The sequence below is a fragment of the Leptodactylus fuscus genome, chromosome 2 (assembly GCF_031893055.1).
Source record: "Leptodactylus fuscus isolate aLepFus1 chromosome 2, aLepFus1.hap2, whole genome shotgun sequence".
Lineage (NCBI taxonomy): Eukaryota > Metazoa > Chordata > Amphibia > Anura > Leptodactylidae > Leptodactylus > Leptodactylus fuscus.
The window spans coordinates 212,274,462-212,295,221 of record NC_134266.1 but is presented as its reverse complement, the minus strand read 5'-3'; the positions used below and the strand labels follow the sequence as shown (position 1 = coordinate 212,295,221).

Genomic DNA, 20,760 nt, shown 5'->3' with positions numbered 1-20,760 from the left:
ATTCTATGGAGAGGGGAGGAGGAGAAGCAAGCTGCTGTCCGCTTTTTTAAGTAAGCCATTGCGTGTAGGTGCACAAAGGACCATGAAGAATTCTGATCATTATATAATCATAATTTAATAGATAATTTTCAATATAATCAATCATGTCATCTAATTATTAGCAATTTAATAAATATTTTGTATTATTATGTTTGAAATTATTATTTGAACTATTATTACTTTCTTTAGATATATAAAGTTTTGTGATTCCTTAGTGCTCTACATGGCACAATCCTGGGTCAGCACATTGTAACAAGTTCAAGACAGACAAGTAAAACAAGATATATTAGATAGAAACTCTGCCGATACAACCTTGAAATCTTTATTGAACAGGAAATAAATACGGTACAGACATTGAGGGAATGGAGTTCTATATATGTCATGTGGAAGAGATGTCCAGACGTCCAGTTATATCTACATATGAGGAGGAAAGGTTTCAATGAGTGTTTGGAGGGTTGAAGAATGTTGGAAGAGAATCCAGTAGTGTACAAAACTGGTCAGTGTAAATACTGTCAATTTCACCCAGCACTCCATTGAATAAGAGAAGTCAGTAGCATTTAGGTTATGATGAAATAGTAGGTTATTTGGTCCTTCTAAATCCCTGAGACCATCATTGCTTCCCATGAAGCTTATTACTTAATAGATATGAAACAGATTTGTGTGCCAAAATTATTTCCATCCCGAACATGAGAAAAAAATGTGTCAGGATGGCAGGAGGTGCAGAGTGTGACATTTTTACTTTTGTCCAGTATGGTATCATCTTGAATATTCTCTGGCAATATGCCGCCCCGTTCCAGAAGGATCCTGCAAAAAATGTGACATGAAACAAATTTAAAATTCATTTTACTTTAAAATACTATGAGTATCAATGCTCTTTGTATATTGGAGTCAAAATCCCTATTCATTTCAGCATCTAAGGGCCAGTTCACACGGAGTTTACGGGCGCGCATTCTGGCACGTATACACGTGTCAGAATGTGAGCGCTCAAAACAGATCCCATTCATTTCAATGGGTCGTTACGGGTGTATAACGCACGTAATTGCACGCGCAAAATTACACGCGTTATACACCCATAACGACCCATTGAAATGAATGGACTGAAATGGAAAACATTCTGACTACAGGTCTGTCATTCTTGACATGTCTCCATTAAAGGGACGTTTAGGGATGACCATCAGCTTTTGCACAGAATAGGTCCAATTTGTTGTATTTCTGCCAGTCGGCACAATGAACAGTGCTGCGTTTCCTTTATTGTTTACAAAGGCGTAACAATTTGCCTGGGGCACACAATATTTTAGACACAACCGGTCACCTACTAGCTCGCTTACCTGAACTAGACAAAAGCTATAACTTTAAAGATAAAGTAAACAGTTTTGCAACGGACACAAGAATGTAAAACATGAACAAGAATATATAGGGATTATTTTTTAGCACAGATGACTGTACAGAATGTTCTCTTAGCTAAATAAAACATTTTCCTCTGGAGAACTTTGGTCATGAATTATTGACACAACCCTAACAATATAGTGTTCTGAATCCTCCCTAAAGTATATGACCCATTTACTGCAGTTTTTCTGACACTTTGAAGATATCTGTGCTTTAACTTTGCAATGTATAATGCACATCAATAGCATTTAATGCGATTTTTAACTATTAAAACTCTGTATAAAAGCAATAACATCGTATCGGTCATTCTGCCTTTATGTATATGCATCAGTTACATTATACACAGGCAAGAGCATTCTCTCCACATATAAAACATATTATACTTCAGTCTCGATGATATTGGCACAGTAGTCACTTGATTCATGATAAGACACAGACCTCATCATGAATCAGACATGTTCGCCCGTAGGCCATAGAGCTTCTATGCCAGCTCTATTGTTATCTATGCTATAAAAGTTGCATCAATGATAATGAATATGGCTCCAATGAATGTAGCTTTAATAGGGCTTCCCAAATAGGTGAGTAGTACCTTTACGATACATCCACGTGCTACTGATTTCATATGGGTTTAAAAGAAAAGTTGCTGTGATTTGCTCTATTGGATATATTATGTAGTGGGGTATTCTCCCTTAAAGGCATTACTTCAAGCACAGAATATCACTGTACATACAGCACTCCATGAAACCTGTAGAGCAGCAAACAGAGGCCTAATATGGAGCTTTAAGACCTTTATGCACATTGTACAGGCTCCATGCTCTGAACTTTGCTAATACAATAAATCAGGTAAGGAGGCGTTCACACTTGCGCCCCTGTGCGCCCTGTGTCAATGTTTATAAAAATGGATCCATTTCTGTCTATTTTTTTGGATGAAGACCAAAGTGTAGTTTACCCAATCTTATTTTTTTTTTGCTTTTTTTTTTTTTTTTTTTTTTTTTGGGGGGGGGGGGGTCTTCTGTTTAAGTCCATTTTCATCTGAGTGAGGCCCTATGTTGCAGAAACGCAGCTTTTTTGTTGCAGATTTTGTTGCGGTTTTTTGAGCCAAGGCCAGAAGTGGATTGAGCAGAAGGTAGAAGTACAGTCCTATGAAAAAGTTTGGGCACCCCTATTAATCTTAATCATTTTTTGTTCTAAATATTTTGGTGTTTGCAACAGCCATTTCAGTTTGATATATCTAATAACTGATGGACACAGTAATATTTCAGGATTGAAATGAGGTTTATTGTACTAACAGAAAATGTGCAATATGCATTAAACCAAAATTTGACCGGTGCAAAAGTATGGGCACCCTTATCATTTTATTGATTTGAATTCCCCTAACTACTTTTTACTGACTTACTGAAGCACAAAATTGGTTTTGTAACCTCAGTGAGCTTTGAACTTCATAGCCAGATGTATCCAATCATAAGAAAAGGTATTTAAGGTGGCCAATTGCAAGTTGATCTCCTATTTGAATCTCCTCTGAAGAGTGGCATCATGGGCTACTCAAAACAACTCTCAAATGATCTGAAAACAAAGATTGTTCAACATAGTTGTTCAGGGGAAGGATACAAAAAGTTGTCTCAGAGATTTAACCTGTCAGTTTCCACTGTGAGGAACATAGTAAGGAAATGGAAGACCACAGGGACAGTTCTTGTTAAGCCCAGAAGTGGCAGGCCAAGAAAAATATCAGAAAGGCAGAGAAGAAGAATGGTGAGAACAGTCAAGGACAATCCACAGACCACCTCCAAAGAGCTGCAGCATCATCTTGCTGCAGATGGTGTCACTGTGCATCGGTCAACTATACAGCGCACTTTGCACAAATAGAAGCTGTATGGGAGAGTGATGAGAAAGAAGCCGTTTCTGCACGCACGCCACATATAGAGTTGCCTGAGGTATGAAAAAGCACATTTGGACAAGGCAGCTTCATTTTGGAAACAAAAATTGAGTTGTTTGGTTATAAAAAAAGGCGTTATGCATGGCGTCCAAAAAGAAACAGCATTCCAAGAAAAACACATGCTACCCACTGTAAAATTTGGTGGAGGTTCCATCATGCTTTGGGGCTGTGTGGCCAATGCCGGCATCGGGAATCTTGTTAAAGTTGAGAGTCGCATGGATTCCACTCAGTATCAGCAGATTCTTGAGAATAATGTTCAAGAATCAGTGACGAAGTTGAAGTTACGCCGGGGATGGATATTTCAGCAAGACAATGATCCAAAACACCGCTCCAAATCCTCAGGCATTCATGCAGAGGAACAATTACAATGTTCTGGAATGGCCATCCCAGTCCCCAGACCTGAATATCATTGAACATCTGTGGGATGATTTGAAGCGGGCTGTCCATGCTCGGCGACCATCTAACTTAACTGAACTTGAATTGTTTGTCCAAAATACCTTTATCCAGGATCCAGGAACTGATTAAAAGCTACAGGAAGCGACTAGAGGCTGTTATATTTGCAAAAGGAGGATCTACTAAATATTAATGTCACTTTTCTGTTGAGGTGCCCATACTTTTGCACCAGTCAAATTTTGGTTTAATGCATATTGCACATTTTCTGTTAGTACAATAAACCTCATTTCAATCCTGAAATATTACTGTGTCCATCAGTTATTAGATATATCAAACTGAAATGGCTGTTATAAACACCAAAATATTTAGAACTAAAAATGATTAAGATTAATAGGGGTGCCCAAACTTTTTCATAGGACTGTATAAGAACTTCCTCTATATTTCCCATTCCTTTTGTAGCAATTCTTGGCTTTGGCTTAAAAAAACCTGCAACAAAATCTGCAACAAAAAAAGCTGCTTTTTCTCAGAGTGGGGCCTCAGCCTTAGACAGTATTCACAAACCAGTGCTTTGCATCAGAGTTTGCAAGCCAAGACTAAGAACAGGTCAAAGACAGTGAACATTTGCAAATTTTTCCATTAATGTTATCTTTGTGTTGTCCCCACTCCTGGTCTGAGCTTAAAAACACTGATGCAAAATATAGACCAAAACACTGATATGTGAATAAAGCTTTAGCCATAAATTTTGGTGGTTAGACAAGATTTAGACCCAGGACTATTATGTAAGCTACAAGTACTATGGGACATGTTTACTTCTACTGAACTAAACACCTCTATGGAAACCGTACAGAACAGAATGCTAAGCAATATGGTTACACAGAACAAGCACTTGCTTACCGAGTTGCTCTTCTGATATCAACATATGGTTTAGGGATCTCAGGTTGACGGACACACTGAGGGTCAATCTCATGAAAGGCTTTGGCTTCCTCTTGTACTAATGTAAAGCAACATGGTCCTACTGATGGGCCTAGGACCACTAGTATATCCTTCACGTCACTCCCATATTCTGATATCATGGCATTTACTGTGGCCATTGAGACTCCCAGCAAGGTGCCTTTCCAACCTAAAAAAAATATAGAGACAATTTATTTGTAGTCACACACACACACAAAAAAAAAATTCACATTACTATCCTATCCTTTTTACTACACTTATTGTGTTGTTTGGTTGCATTGCTTAATTAATTAGTATGATTAGTAATTAAAAAAGCTCTTTCCTTTTCCTACAGATAGGACTGGATGGTGACTTGTCCTTGCATCCAGGACAAAGATTAATTTGCTGCCCTAACCCTATATTTAAGTGGCGTAGCTAGTGGGGAGGGGGGGGGGGGGAGAAGGGGGTGATGCTCCCAGGCCCACTGACTTAGTGGAGACTACCCCCAGGCCGCTGCAATTTCAACTATATTGGCTTCTACAAAGATGCCAATGTAGTTGCCTGCATGGCAAAGGAGGAAGCTAATGGCTTCCTGCACCACTATTCTGTTGCTTGTAGGCCACAATCCTCTTCAGGCCTGTAGCCTATAGGGTGCTCTGACCACACCTAGGATGTAGTGTCCCAGCATAGGAGGCCACGAGCTGGGATGCAGATGTATTTCGGCCATGGCACCTTGTAGGTTGCAGGCCTGAAGAGGTTTGCAGCCTACAAGTAAGAAGGTGGAAGGAGATGCGCAGCTCTGGTCTGACTTCTTGCATCGAGGATCAGAAATGAAGATATATGGGGCAATAATATAAAGGGGCATTATTATCATGGTTGTATGGGGGTTTTTTTTAGGGTTCATTAGTGGGCATCATTAAAAAAGCTGTCTGGGATTTTTTTTTATATAATATCCTTAGGATAGGTCACATATATTTGAATGATGGGGGCAGCAGATGGCCCTGCACAGATCAGCCATTTGGGAGTACTGTACTACACAGTGCATGGAGCCAAAAAAAGCCTGTATAGTCGCTATGCGGCATTACTACATCACAGCTCCCATTGTTACATGATCTATGATGCTAGGCCCACACAGCCAATATGTACTTTCAGTAATGACATAAGATGTGCCCCTGCAACCTCACAGGTTGTGCTGAGTTAAGGGCATCCCTGTCACATAGTCTCCTTCTTGCGCAGACTTACTTTTTCCATGACATCTTTTCTATAATATGATGCACAATTGATATTTTTTTAAAAGAGCCCTCCAGTATTCATATTACATGGACATTACATCCCTTTCTTCTTTAAGCTAAATTCTTACTGCAGCTCCAATTTGATCCAGATATTGCAGTATAAATGTTTTCTGCACTGCAGTATCCGAACTACAGCCTAAGTCCCCCGAGTAATGACCTTGGGCTCAGGAACAAGGAGAGAGCTCCGAGTCCTATACAGCAGAGCTGAACAGTAAGTATAGAAAGGATTTCTACAGTAATGGAACCTACTAATGTAATTGTACAATTAATCTTATAACTTCTGCCACTGTGTGATATGGCGCATGGGTCCAGATTTGACAACTACCTCTGCACCTGCGATTGTGACTAGATGTCTACTACAAAGTATCATTCATCATCACTTTTCTTCAAGACGTTCATCTTTACATTTACAACCTCAATAGGAAGGATCAGTAATATTATGACAAAGATGACTAAACCAATTTTCCATGTTACATATCCAAAGAGAATCCATCATGATTTTTCATTACATAATATATACCTGGTTGGGTCACCGGTGATCATAAAGCTACAAATGTTTCAGCAATATCAAGAATCCAGGAGCGAATAAGGTATACATGTGGCACAAGACAACTATTAACAAAGAACTGGATGGCTTGATGGTAAACTGTTAGCAGCTACAGTAGCACTTGGATACGGTTTGTATCTGCATATATGTATCTACAGCGCCATCTACTGTATTACTAAAACAGTACACATTCAGTAATAAAATACTAAGTATTGTATCGTTACATCACATTATGTAATAGATTGAATAAAGATTTATTATAATGTAAGATTAGTTTAAACGCTACAATAAAGTGTATTATTTTTATAAAGCAGTATGGCCAAGTAAGTATACAACAATATCTTATAGATTAGACCATTTACAATGATAGAAAACTAGCTTCTGCACGCGACTTCGTCTGCGAGTTGTTGTTGTCAATGAGCCACTTATAATTAGCCAAATGTAGTTGGCGGTGATCCGCCTGCGTCCGCATGTCGGCTCTGCTACATCTGTGCATATGTGCAGCAGCCCCAGCTGTATGCACATGCGTATGGAGAGCAGAGCAAGCTGTGGTACCTCGCTGCCTCAGCTCGGCTACATCGGGCAATTTGGATCACAGGGGTTGTCTTGACTTAGTGTCCTAGCAGTGTCTGTGTTAGACATGGCTGAATGTCTGCTGATGAAATTTGACACAGTTCGCCCTCCCCCCCCCAGCACAGTCCGAAGACCACATGCCCCCGTGTTACGCACACAAACTGCTAGTGCGCCGCCTCAGCTTGGCTACATCTACTAATTTTGAATACAGGGCTTGTGTTGTGTGAGGGTGTCTGAGCAGCTTGTGTGTTAGAGATGGCTGAATGGATGTTGCTGAAATGTACAACAGTTCTCCCCCCTCCCCCATCTGAGGCAGAACAACAGATTCCCCGTCGTACTCACTGAAACTCTACAGCCAATATACTCCTCTTGTCCAGACACAGCCAGTATGTTCTGTAGTCTCCTGATCTTCTATGAGACTCCATTTTCTTCGGCTTTCACACTGTCTGGCTCCCTCCTGTTTAGCTTCGCCCCAAATTAGTGTGTAGCTCCTCCCACCACATAGCGTTATCCTATGGGACGGCTGAAGACCCTGTGATGACGTCATCAAAGGTCCTCAAACGTAGTGTGTGTCTAAATTCGTGCTTAACGGTCACGTAGTGACATCATTTACCGGGATAAAAAGTAGCCTACATTTTAATTGGGGTTCCTATCTATGTATGTGCCAAACTTCAGCCAAATCCGTTCAGCCGTTTTTGCGTGATTGAGTAACAAACATCCAAACACACAAACATACAAACTTTCACATTTATAATATTAGTAGGATTAGTAGGATTAGTAGGATAGGATAGGATTAGTAGGATGTTAAATTAGAAGTAGCAGAATAAAGGAATTTACCAGAATGGGCAGCTCCACATGCCCTTCTAACTGGATCACAGAAGAGGATTGGTATACAGTCTGCCCCAGGAGCGGCTATAGTCACACCTTTATGATTGGTCACTATCCCATCATAACACGGAGGCTCTGGTTTTCCCATGATCCAAACATTCTCTGCATGATCAACCTGCAAGAAGTGTAAAATCAACTAAGAATGCAATAATAACCATTGAGTAAGTAATAATTTGCTCATACAAAGCCAGAATATGTACTGAAGAAAGCTAATTTGAAGGTCCTGAGATCTGATGCATAAACTGTAATGGGGCCCTTGTGCCATTTAGAATAGTGGTTTATTTTATGCGGCAATGGGACATTTTTGGCCCCTACAGGGGTCAGGGTCCAATAGCAACTGCTAATGCTATTCCACTCTCATAGCTACACCTCAGTCCTTAAAGGGATTCAATCATTAAAATGCATTTTTTTCTCCCTAACATGTAGGGAGAAGGCTATTAGATGTCTTCTCTGCACCACCGTTCGGCAGAAATCCCAGTTTTCGTCTGTATGCAAATGAGTTCTCTCGCAGCACTGTGGGCTTCAAACTTCTAGGCGTGCGCAGTTGGCTCTGCCTTCGGGCCTCGGGCAGAGCTGACTGCGCATGCCTGCAGCAATTTACACAGTAAACTTGTCTAAGCAGCCATTTTCCTGTGGCTGCTTACACAGTAAGCTGGGGTAAGCGGCCACAAGAAAATGTCTGCGGGTATGCGCAATCGGCTCTGCCCGAGGACCAACGGCAGAGCCAACTGCGTATGCCTAGAAGTTTGAAGCCAGCGCCGGAAAAGATACAGGAAGAGGCCGTTCCAAGCGAAGATAGAGGCGGTGCTGGAGATTTCTCTTGCAGCATTGCAGACGCCCCCAGTGCTGTTTGAATCCTGCGGACCGCCCCCAGTGCTGCGAGAGAACTCATTTGCATACAGAAAAAAAACAGGATTTCTACCGAACGGCAGCGCAGAGAAGAAATCTAAAAGTAGGAGAAAAATAGCCCTTCTTAAGACTATTCCTACGTGTTAGGGAGAAAAAATTGCATTTCAATGATTAAATCCCTTTAAGCACTGTACAGAGATTGCCATCATTCACACAATTCTCCTTCTCTAAAACACACACACACACACACTAAGATAAATTCAGAAAAACTCCAAGAGCTTCATTTGTAAGCATCTTCTACCAAGTTGACAGTTTTACCATGATCTGCTACAGTAATTCAAATGTGACAACCAATATGGCTGCATGCTCCGAAAGTGGCTGCTACAACCAAATAAAAAATACCAATAATTCAATAACTTAAAGTTAAATATACTAGCAAATTTGCACTTTGTCTACATTCTGATTTACTGCTATAAGCTTATTCACTTCTCTACTAAAGCTTTCTGTATATAAATCAGGGCTTTTAGGTCATAAGTCAAACATAGATCCTTGCACAGGCCCCAGCACCACAAATACAGTACATACTTAGAGGGGTTTTCATGGCAAACACTATTGAAAACTAAACGCAAGAACATTGGGGCACAATCTGAAATTAGTGAAGCAACGTCTGGTAATATTATATCACTGAAAGGATTAGTTGAGACTTGGAACCAACAGATTAGTTTTACAACCATCAGATGAAGTTAAACCTATGGTAAAATGGTAAAAGTACAGTATATAGGCAGACTAAATGGATCAAGTAGTATTTTTCTGCTGTCAATCCTCTGTGTTTCTATGATAACCTATACTTAGGATTAGTCATCATATTATATTGGTGGGGATATAATACCCAGCACCGTCGCTGATCAGCTGTTTCCAGAAACTGCTATACAGAGAACAAAGCCTGAAGCAGACAATTGTGTGTAGTTGCTGTGCCAGGTTAACACAGCTCAGCTCTTATACAAGTGAATGGGAGTTTTTTTAGAAAGACACACTAGTAATAATCAAACAGAAAGTTTCCAATCTAAGAGATGGGGTGAATGGCACAAAAGGCAGCAAGTGCAGTGTTTCTACTGTGGGCCCTCCAGCAAGTATATATAATGGTAAATGAAACAAAGCAGAATATAGTGCCAGGACTTAAAAAATATAAACTGGAACTAAATTACCTTGACAGGAACATATGTCTGAGGATCAAATCCTGCAGCTTTTCCAAGACGGCGGAAATTTTCTGCAACAACCCCCTTTGGATCCCTTCTTTTTGGACTGCAGAAAAGATTTAGGGAGCTGAGGGTCGGTATAGAAGATACGCCACCACATCGTGTAGTAAATCCATGAAGAAAGATATCCTCTGTAGACAGATACATAATGAAAACTATGAAAATGAAGTAATGCTCAATGGAGGATATAGACCGAGCATCTCCTAAGCCAATGTCCAATCCAATACCATTAAGACTAAGATGCCACATAATAGATATGATAACATGGCGCCCTCTGCATTCCTGACAATTAGCCCAAATGTAGTTATTTTGCTTGTGCTCAGGTAAGACATTCACTTCTCTAGGGTGTTGGATTGTCAGGCAATGAAACCATTGTATTCTATTAGTCATGTAGTCACTATGAGCATAAAGAACAAATATTTTTATTGCAGCTTCTAACTATCAATACATTCAGAGTGAGATCTATAGAAATGTAAAGCATGAGAAGTCATCTTATAGTTGTACAGCACCATCTACAGGATGTTGTGAAGAATGCATCCAACAAATCCAATAATCCTTTACATGCTATTTTTCCAGTGCTTAGATTGCAGAAGCAGCAGCAGCAGATGTATCTTAAGAAGACACCCTTACTGTAAGAGCCCCTAGAGACACGAATACATAGTTAAGGCTAGGAAGCAGCAGCCAAAAAATACTGTGGGAAAAACACAGTGGGAACGCATTTTTCCTGCAATGGTAGGATGGGTCAGGTAGGGGGACGTGCGATGTGGGGCGAGGTGAGAAAAGAGGCTACGGCCACTAGACATTTTGGAACTCTGGCCAACAGAGAGGTAATGTCTGGTTCAGAGAAATATATTTGAGTGTCGTCAGCCTATTCATTACCTCTCCAATGTCTCCATAGGTTACTAACACCTACATGTAGGGGCATAACAGGAAACTCATGCAACCCAATGCAAAGTATGTAATGGGGTCACTAGTAACTATGTATTATCTATAATGCTGATGTCTACTTATGTTACAGAAAAGCTTTTGGTCCACTGAGCCTCCAGGGACCAATAACGATAGCACATGTGCACCCTCTGCCTGCATGCCATCACATGTAGTGAGGACCACCCAATTTTTTTTGACTTCCAGCCAAATATCTTCACTTTAATGAGAGTATTGGAGATAGCCAAATACTCTACTTTGGCTATCTCCAGCGCTCCCATTAAAGTGAAATGGAGTGAGCACCCATCACACCCAGCAGGGGCACGCCTACATCTATCTTATGGAATACTGTGACCTCTTCACTGAATACCGAGCACAGTACCATACATAACTTAGGGGCTGTTGTAACTCATGCCCATTCAGTTAAATGAGACTGCTGCTGTACCAATGGCCAGTCAACATTCAGCACAAGAAAGAGCCTAGTACTGCAGTGTCTCCAGACACAGGAACAGTGCAATATAGTATAATACTATTGGTACCGCCCATGTAGGTGTATGCGTGCCAGTGATTCTTAGTGTATTTACAAGAAGTGCTTTGTGGTCAGGTACAGCAGTGCTCTGTTACCTTCCCGTAAGAGCCAGACAAACATCTCCCGGATCATGTGTCTGGAAACAATGACTGTTACACAGCTTCACCTTTGTTTATTCATCTACCAGTCTCTGGCATATATGCCCATGTCTATAAACGCCTATAAATATAGTGTTCAAACCTCATTTACCTGGTATTTTCTGTGATTTAAGGATTACTAGCTCCCCTTTTAGACTCGGGAGGCTTTGTAGGTATGACTTGATGTTTCTTCTTGCATGTTCTTTGGCATCTTCATCAGACAGTTCATTCTTCTCTGGTTCTGTACCACATCGTTGTATAGTATTCTCTTTACAATGCTGAATGGTGAAATATTCTAGTGTGAAAGTATACATAGCAGTAAACAGTTGATCTAGGTATATATCCATTTCTAGCTTCTTCTGCTGGGGCAGAATAATAAGTGCAGTGCTTATATCTAACGTGTCTATTTCTTGTTTGATAGTATAAAGTATAGCAGCTAAACTTGTGTCCTTTACAATCTTAAATCCATTTTTTAAGCTATCAAGGTCCATTTCTGGTATATCAGAATGTTTATCTGATTTATTATCCTTATATATAGGATCTTGGTAGACCATGAAGTAGGTGAATGGTATATTGGCGCCATAGTGTTTTTGAGTAATAGTCCGTATATGCTGTAAAGCTTTGTCTTTGTTGAGGCTTTTGTTTTTATGACAACCAGAGTCATAAAGATCTATCAATACAACTTCTTCCTTGCAAGTTTCTTCAACCATCTTTGTCCTGTAATATCTGAAAGATGAAATTGAGACATTTATAAAAAAAAAAAAAAAGTCCAGGTTAGACTGGTATAAAAAGCCTAGCTTAAAAGGGAGTCTACCACCACCATAATTCCCTCTAAATCGCTCATATGATGTTGTAGAGACTGTTCTGGAGGTAGCAGACTCCTTTAAAGATGTTTAGCAGACTTTCTTATGTTCTCTCTCACATTTTTATAAATTTCAAGGAATTTCAAAGGATTAGTGGACTAAGTGAAATAAAAAAAAACAAAAAAAAAACACACTGAACACAATGCAGTGCTCTCTTACATTACAATTTTACCTTCTTCTAGGGTGAACAGAATTTGAAAATATTTTAACCTGAGACCATAAGGGTATGTTCACATGGCGAATATGGTGCAGGGACCCTGCCAAGAGTACAACAGGAGACAGAGATCAAAGTGGAACGCTAAAAAAATAAGTGTCCCGCTCAAACTTGCCATGAATTTCATGGCTGCAGGGCGCCAGTCACTCCAATGATTAACCCATTCATCTGAGCCTACAAGGTGAGTGAAAGATGGAGGGGCTGAAAATTAATGAGATTAATTTGACAAATTAAATTAATTTTAAATAAGAAAACCCCAGAGCTTGTCTTCATAACAGTACAAATGAATAGTTTTGCCCCTTGTATGAAAGGAGACAGCCCAAGAGTAAACACTGTACTCCAAAAGACTGGTAACATCCTCTAAAACTGGTCTAAATAACCAATATTTACCTTTTATGATGCAAGAAGGATAAAGGGGGGGTGGGGGGGGTGGCTGTATAAAACTGGCATGTGCAGTAAGTAATGTCAGCATAGTGTATATAAAGTCAACATAATGTCAGCAAAAATAAACAAGGAAAGAGGATCTTTTTTTCTAAATACTCTATAACTTCAGAATTCTGAAGAATGCAAACTTGTTTTACTTTCATAACTTAACAAAAACATGTTAAATCTACCAAAGCAAAATAAGTCGGCTCATTTTTTAGAATGCTCTACCTTCTTTTAGTAGCCAGATTCACACTAATTATAGACACAGAGGTGGATTTGGCCATAACGTCACCCAAGCAACTGAGAAAAGGGGAGCCCTGCAGAGGTCGCTTGCATTATGGATTTTTTTTTAATTGACCGCAACCTATTGGATTGTTCTGACAGGAATTAGCCAATATTTTACTCACCTATCTCTATTCCTGTTCAGGACTGCCTCGGCTTCAGGCTGTAGCAAGCACTTCCCATTACATATCAATTCTGAAACTAGGAGGTGATTAGACATGAGCGAATACTATTCAAAACTCTAGTTTCGAATACATTGCTCACATAGGAATGAATGGGAACAGGAGAACTTCAAGAGGTCAAGCGCCGGCCAGAGTGCGGCCGCATCCATTCATCCCTATTCGCTCATCTCTAGAGGTGATGTCTGGAGGTTGTTCAGCAGCGGGACATATTGTGTACTGCCTCTGGAGGCTGAAGTGGAGGTGGGTGTAGACAGGTGTGGGGATGAATGAGTAAAATATCAGCCACTATGTGTTGGAATAATCCAATAGGCCTAATGTGGCACTGTGTGGGGGCCAAATAAAGGGGGCAATATTATGTGTGGGGGACAAAGAAGAGGGGCAATATACTGTATTGGAAAATCATTATATCAGTGTCTGAATTATTCCATGCAGACTCTCCTCCCACCACAAGCTATATTCAACAGTTTCTTCACTGTATTCAATAGTAGGGTGGTTGGACAAGTAAGATGCATTACATTTTTTATTTTATTTGGCCAAACAGCTATTCCTCCCCAACCCGCAGACCCCCAGCTAAGCATACATATGTTATGAAAAAGGGAGTGGACCCCCCTGAACAGAATACCAAATGCATTGATAAGTGGTGAGCTTATGAAAGCACACGGACACCATAGACTATAATGGGGTCCATGTGTTTCCGCGAGGTGTCCACATGAGTCATGCAGAGAGGAAAGTAGTTCATGAAGTACTTTTATTTCCGCATGACTCGTGCAGGCAGCCCGCAGAAAACACACAGACTTCATTATAGTCTATGGGGTCCATGTGGTTTCATTGCTCACCGCTTGTCAATGCGTAGAGCAATGAAAGGCAGATGTGAACCAGGCCTTAGACACCTCTGGCAGTGGCTTATCTCTCGTAAGAACAAAAATATTGAGTATGTAACATTCACCAAATCCAATTCTTCATTTCCTTGATATGGACCTACACATCAGATGTGTCAGTTGGCCATATCAACCTATGTTAATATCATCTGTATTCTTTGCAAAATATATATGTTTATATCACACACACACACACACCTCACAACTTTTAAAGAACAGAAAGAGGGACAAAATGTGGACATGCCTCGACAAATTTAGCTCCACCCACTTCTAAATTGACTCCACCCATTCCCATCCATTTCTCATTGGGTACACCCTGCACCCCATATGCCTCCCTTCACAGTACACCCAAGCACCCCACAGTATACCCATGCACCCAACATCTCCTCCACACACAATACACACTGCACCCCACATCTCTCCCCCACAGTACACCAATGCACCCCACATCTCCCACACACACAGTACACCCATGCACCCCACATTTCACCCCTCCACAGTACACCCATGCACCCCACATTTCAACCCCCCACAGTACACCCATGCACCCCACATCTCTCCCCCACCCACAGTCAACCTTGCACCCTACATCCCACCACAGTACACCCTGCAACCCACAATACGCCCTGAAACCCACATCTTCCCCTCGCACACAGTCCACCCTGCATCTCACATCTCTCCCCCCACACGGTCAACCTTGCACCCCATATCCCTCCACAGTACACCCTGCAACCCCCAGTACATCCTGAACCTTGTATCTCCCTCCACACATTCCACCTTGCACCCCACATCCCTCCAGTACCTTAGACCACACATGTCTCCATCTCTTCCAGCAGTGCACAGGTTACAAAGACACGCCTACCTAGTCACGTGACATCTGATGTCACACAGATTCTTCTGAGTACAGTAGTACGAGCTTTCCCCTGCTCACTCCCCGCTCTTATCCCAGTTACAAACTATTACCTGTTATAAGAGCAGGTGGTGATTGGAGGAAAGTTTAAAGGGATCCTATCATTTAAACACTTTTTTTTCTAGTTGACACGTCGAAATAGCCATAAGAAAGGCTATTCGTCTCCTACCTTTATCAGTCTCCTTCGGCCTACTGTTCGGTAGAAATACCGGTTTTTACCGGTATGCAAATGAGTTCTTTCGCCGCACTGGGGGAGGGCCCCAGCGCTTAAACAGCACTGGGGGCATCCCCAATGCTGCCAGAGAACTCTCTCCAGTGGTGCCTCCATCTTCAACAGCAACCGCCTCTTCTGCCGTCTTCTTCCGGCTGGAGTCACACTCCGGCGCCTGCACAGTTGGCTCTGCCATCGGGACGCAGGAAACAGCCAAGTGCACAAGCTGGTCGGCGGCCATTTTTTTGTCCAAAAAAATGGACGCCGGCCGGCCTGGGCTCTCGGCTTTGCCTGGGTCCCGATGGCAGAGCCGACTATACAGGCGCACAAGTCTGACCCCAGCCGGCAAAAGAAGACGAAGAGGTGGTTGGCGGTGGCGTTGAACCGCTTATATGTGTTGTCCCCCCATCTCTGCCGCCAATTCCTTGTCCCCCTATCTCTGCCCCCAGTTTCTTGCCCCCCATCTCTTTGCCCCAGTTTCTTGTCCCCCCATCTCTGCCCCCAGTTTCTTGTCCCCCCCATCTCTTCCCTCTAGTTTCGTGTCCCCCCATTTCTGCCGCCAGTTTCTTGTCCCCCATCTGTGCCCGCAGGTTCTTGTCCCCCCCCATCTCTGCCCCTAGTTTCTTGCTCCCCCATCTCTAGCCCCAGTTTTTTGTCCCCACAGTTTCTTATCCCCCCATCTCTGGCCCCAGTTTCTTGTCCCCCCATCTCTGGCACCAGTTTCTTGTCCCTGCATCTCTGGCCCCAGTTTCTTGTCCTGCCATTGCCGCCCCCAGTTTCTTGTCCCCCCATTGCTGCCCCTAGTTTCTTGTCCCTCCCATCTGTGTCCCCCCATCTCTGTCCCCAGTTTCTTGTCCCCCCATCTCTGCCCCCACTTTCTTGCCCCCCCATCTCTGGCCCTAGTTTCTTGTCCCTCCATCTCTGCCTCCAGTTTCTGCCCCCCCATCTCTGCCTCCAGCTTCATGTCCCCCCATCTCTGCCCCAGTTTCTTGTCCCCCCATCTCTGCCCACAGCTTCATGTCCCCCCATCTTTGCCCCAGCTTTATGTTCCACCATCTTTGCCCCCAGATTCATGTCCCTCATCTCTGCCCCTAGCTTCATGGTCCCCCATCTCTGCCCCCAGCTTTATGTTCCACCATCTCTGCCCCCAGCTTCATGTCCCCTCCATCTCTGCCCCCAGCTTCATGTCCCCCATCTCTGCCCCCAGCTTTATGTCTCCCCATCTCTTCCCCAGCTGTATGTCCCCCCATCTCTGCCCCCAGCTTCATGTCCCCTCCATCTCTGCCCCCAGCTTCATGTCCCCCATCTCTGCCCCCAGCTTTATGTCTCCCCATCTCTTCCCCAGCTGTATGTCCCCCCATCTCTGCTCCCAGCGTCATGTCCCCACATCTCTGCCCCCAGATTCATGTCCCTCCATCTCTGCCCCCAGCTTCATGTCCCCCTCCTACATCGACCCCAGTGTATTAGCACTTACCTTGGCCACGCTCCGTCACTGCTGCTTTCTCCGCTCGCTGCTGCCTGTGTGTGTCCTAGCAAGGCCCCAGCGTCAGGTTGCTATGACGCGCAATCTATGTGGACTGAGCGAGCGAGAGAGCGGTGGCGAGGGAGCGAGGCCAAGGTAAATGCTACTACACTGGGGCTGATGTAGGAGGGGGACATGAAGCTGGGGAACGACGTTGATCCCTGGGGACACCCCCCCTCCCCAGGACACCCCCTCCCCCCCGCTGCACTGACCTGTATGTCTAGTGTCGGGTGAAGCAGCCTCCTCCGTCCGGCATGTGTGCAGGTGGGCTTGGATAGCTGCGGCTCCGGGACGATGTGGGCTGCCGCCATCTTCCTCACTGTGTCCCTGCTCAATCGGCACGCCCACATTCAGCCCCCAACCTATGATGCTGCAGCCCTGCCTCTATAGCCCGCCCACAGCCTGCCATGCACCAATAGGAGGAATGCCAGGTTCTACAGGCAAGCCCAGAGGTGTCTTTGGAGGGTCACAGTGGCAATTTGGGGTGAGTGACCCACATTTTAAGTAGCCTACTACCATTTCCTGGCAAATATGTGTGTGTGTGTGTGTGAAATTTCCCCAAAATCCATTCAGCCGTTTGGCTGTGATTGAGGAACAAACTCACAATCATCCAAACACACAAACCCACAAACTCACAAACTCACAAACATTCACCTTTACAATATTAATAGGATATATATATATATATATATATATATATATATAATATATATATATATATATACAGTATATATATATATATATATATATATATATATATATATGACAGGTAATGAAAGACACCAGCGCTACGGAGTGTCGGTATAGGAGACTGGTCAGGACCGGGGCTCACCGCTAACACCTAACACATGAGATGCTGAGCCCGGAGCCCTCCCCCGGGGATGCTGACAGCTCGGTGGGCAGTACTCACCCCTCCACCTCACTTAATAACACCTGTCAGGAAAAATCTGACAAAAATCCTTAAAAAATCCCCTGAAGCTCCCCGGGCACACTGAGCCTCCTGGGGTATCAGGTTTGAATTTTTCAGTTTGAGCAGGACTATGGGGGGGGAAGGGGGGCTGGGCGAGTGCATTTGTCATTATGGGGGGGAGGCCAGTGGTGCTGTCATCTCCTCTCTGGGTCCCCGTACCTGTAACTGATAGGACACCCCCCACATTGGAGTAACCCTTGTCGTGCTACTTCTATAGGGGTTCAGGCATCGCCTCAGGGCTTATGGGCTGCCTGTCATGGGGCAAATTGGAGTAGGAAGACTGTGGGGGGTGTATCTTCTGACTGCACTGAAAGGGCAACTTACAGACTCCCACCATAAACTTCATGAGAAATGGGGATAGTGAAGGGGTTAATGGTGATGTGTGCACATTATAGAGCATATGTGTAATATTCTATATATGTATATGTCCCCATTATACCGCAGGGACTATTGGTTGCTGAATCGCTATGATGTGATGATTGTAGGAAACAAATGTCTATCCTGTTAAAGAAGGTGTCAGTACTAACATCCAGTATTACGTCACGGACTGTTTGCATTACATTTCACGCCACTTCACAGAGCTCATTTTTGGGGGGGTTTCATACTTTGCCTAAATAGCATTCGTCATTATATAGAATAGCTAGGGCCCCATTTACACGGGGTACCATGTGGCGTATTTTGGTCTTGATTCTGTCAGAATAGGGCCAAAATGCGCCTGCCACAATTGTCGTGGCTTCCCACTCCGGAGTAGGCCCAAATGAATGGGCCTAGTCTGGAGGGCGCTGCCGCTAGGCTGAATCAGCCGCAGAATCCGCCTGAAGAAAGGGCATAGACATAGACCTCTATTGTGAGGGGGTAGATTATGGTGTGGATTCAGCGCCAAAATCCGCCCCTCTTGCCCCATGTGTACAAGCCCTAGGTATTCTATACAATGCCTAGGCAAAGTACGTAACAATTCTCCCATTTCATACATTGCCTAAAAACGCCGGGTATTATATATGTATATAGAGAGAGAAAGACATGTAATCATTCTTTTTCAGGCGTGCACATGATACAGTCACTATAGTCAATGATAATTCATTTATTCTGGCAATCACCAGGGGAACTTCACATAGGTCATCTTCATACAATGTTGGCACTAAGATTGCCTCTGTACAATATGGTTATCAGTCACCTAAAAAAAGTCAGCATGGGCATAAAGAGTTTGTGAACCAATTGACAATCCCCCTCACTCCTCCTCATGTATTCCTATTTCAGACAGACTGAGGATCTATATATTAGATGGAGGGTTCAGTAAACGCTATGTTGAGAAATCTTTTATAAGCGCATTACTATTGATTGTCAAACTACAAACAGCTCTTAGTATCTTTTCCACTCCACGCATGTTAGCTTTATAAGGATTGCAGCACATTGAGGTCTACCCATTGTATAAATTATTATGTATTATTCAGATACGTACCCTGCAGCAAAGCTTAACTTAATCAATATACACAACTGCAAGAACAGGTTAGCATAATACAATATTAGGTATTTCGTCTACACATAAGTAACTGCATTAACTCCCAGCTCAAGCTGTATACTGTATGCACTCTGCACTCTGACATGGCTGTAAACGCTGGGAGGTTATTGTACTATATTATTATAATAAAACACTCCGCACTCCATAGTCTTCCTAATTTAATCAAATGATTTCTTCTAAAATGAAGCAAATAAATATTGTATGAAGAAGTAATGTGACCTACCAGTCTTTGTCATGCAGTGCATAAGCTTTCAGTGAGTGCAGAGTTTACTTCCTATAAGTACAAGAGTTCTTGGTGACATAGTGCACACGTAGATCACAGTCTCCTCCTTCTTCTCTCCCGCAGTAGCCACAGGCTGCTTACAAATTGTTTGCATAAAGTATAATGTTGCAGTGTTAAAAGAAGTGACTTTCCCAGGAAATTTTCACTGTCTAAACAGAAGTGGCAATATAATTCAGAGAATTACGTGAACTCTGGAAGTCTTTACCTGGATTACACTGCCTTTTTTTGAAATACCAAACAGACTTTCCTTCAAGCAAATTCTGTATTTAGTAAGACCACATGCAGATAAACTGTGTGCTAGTTTAGTGTGCGCTCCGGGTTTTTCCTGGATAGCACACTAACCCTTTAATTTTTGTCAGCCCATGCACACGACTGTGAATACACAGTCCCAACTGCGGCTGAAAGTCTGGATCGCAAAACTCAGGACAGGTCTTATTTCTGTCCAGTTTTGCAGCAGTGCTTCCGTGCCTCCTATTCATTTGAATGGAGCCATGGAAGCACAGCCAGTGCGCAGGTGGAACACAGAATACATCTGTGTGCCATCCATGACGTCCGTGCTGTTCAATCACAGCCAGCGGCCAACAGATACAAGGGGCCTTAAGAGGTTTTTAAGTCATGCTGAGGGGCGTTCATCAACTACTGTTTTACCCATAGTATTTTCACCCGCCTTAATGTGAAAGTTTGTGAGTTTGGATGTTTGTATGTTTGTTCCTCAATCACACTCGAACGGCTGAATGGATTTCCTAGAAATTTCACACACACACCTACATATTGGCCAGGAATAGGAATAGGCTACTTTAAAAATGTCTCACTCACCCCAAAAC

General features: G+C 42.9%; 1 protein-coding gene across 1 annotated transcript; it reads right to left on the bottom strand.

The window, feature by feature from the left end:
• Positions 1-485: 485 nt before the first annotated feature.
• On the bottom strand, positions 486-19,986 carry LACC1 (laccase domain containing 1). The gene is made up of 6 exons (XM_075265465.1): positions 19,877-19,986; positions 11,789-12,402; positions 10,036-10,217; positions 7,931-8,096; positions 4,646-4,871; positions 486-843 (listed from the first exon to the last, which is right to left on the bottom strand). Exons 2-6 carry the CDS (start codon positions 12,384-12,386, stop codon positions 672-674), a joined length of 1,344 nt encoding a protein of 447 aa, XP_075121566.1. The 5' UTR covers positions 12,387-12,402; positions 19,877-19,986; the 3' UTR covers positions 486-671.
• Between the last annotated feature and the right edge of the window lie 774 nt (positions 19,987-20,760).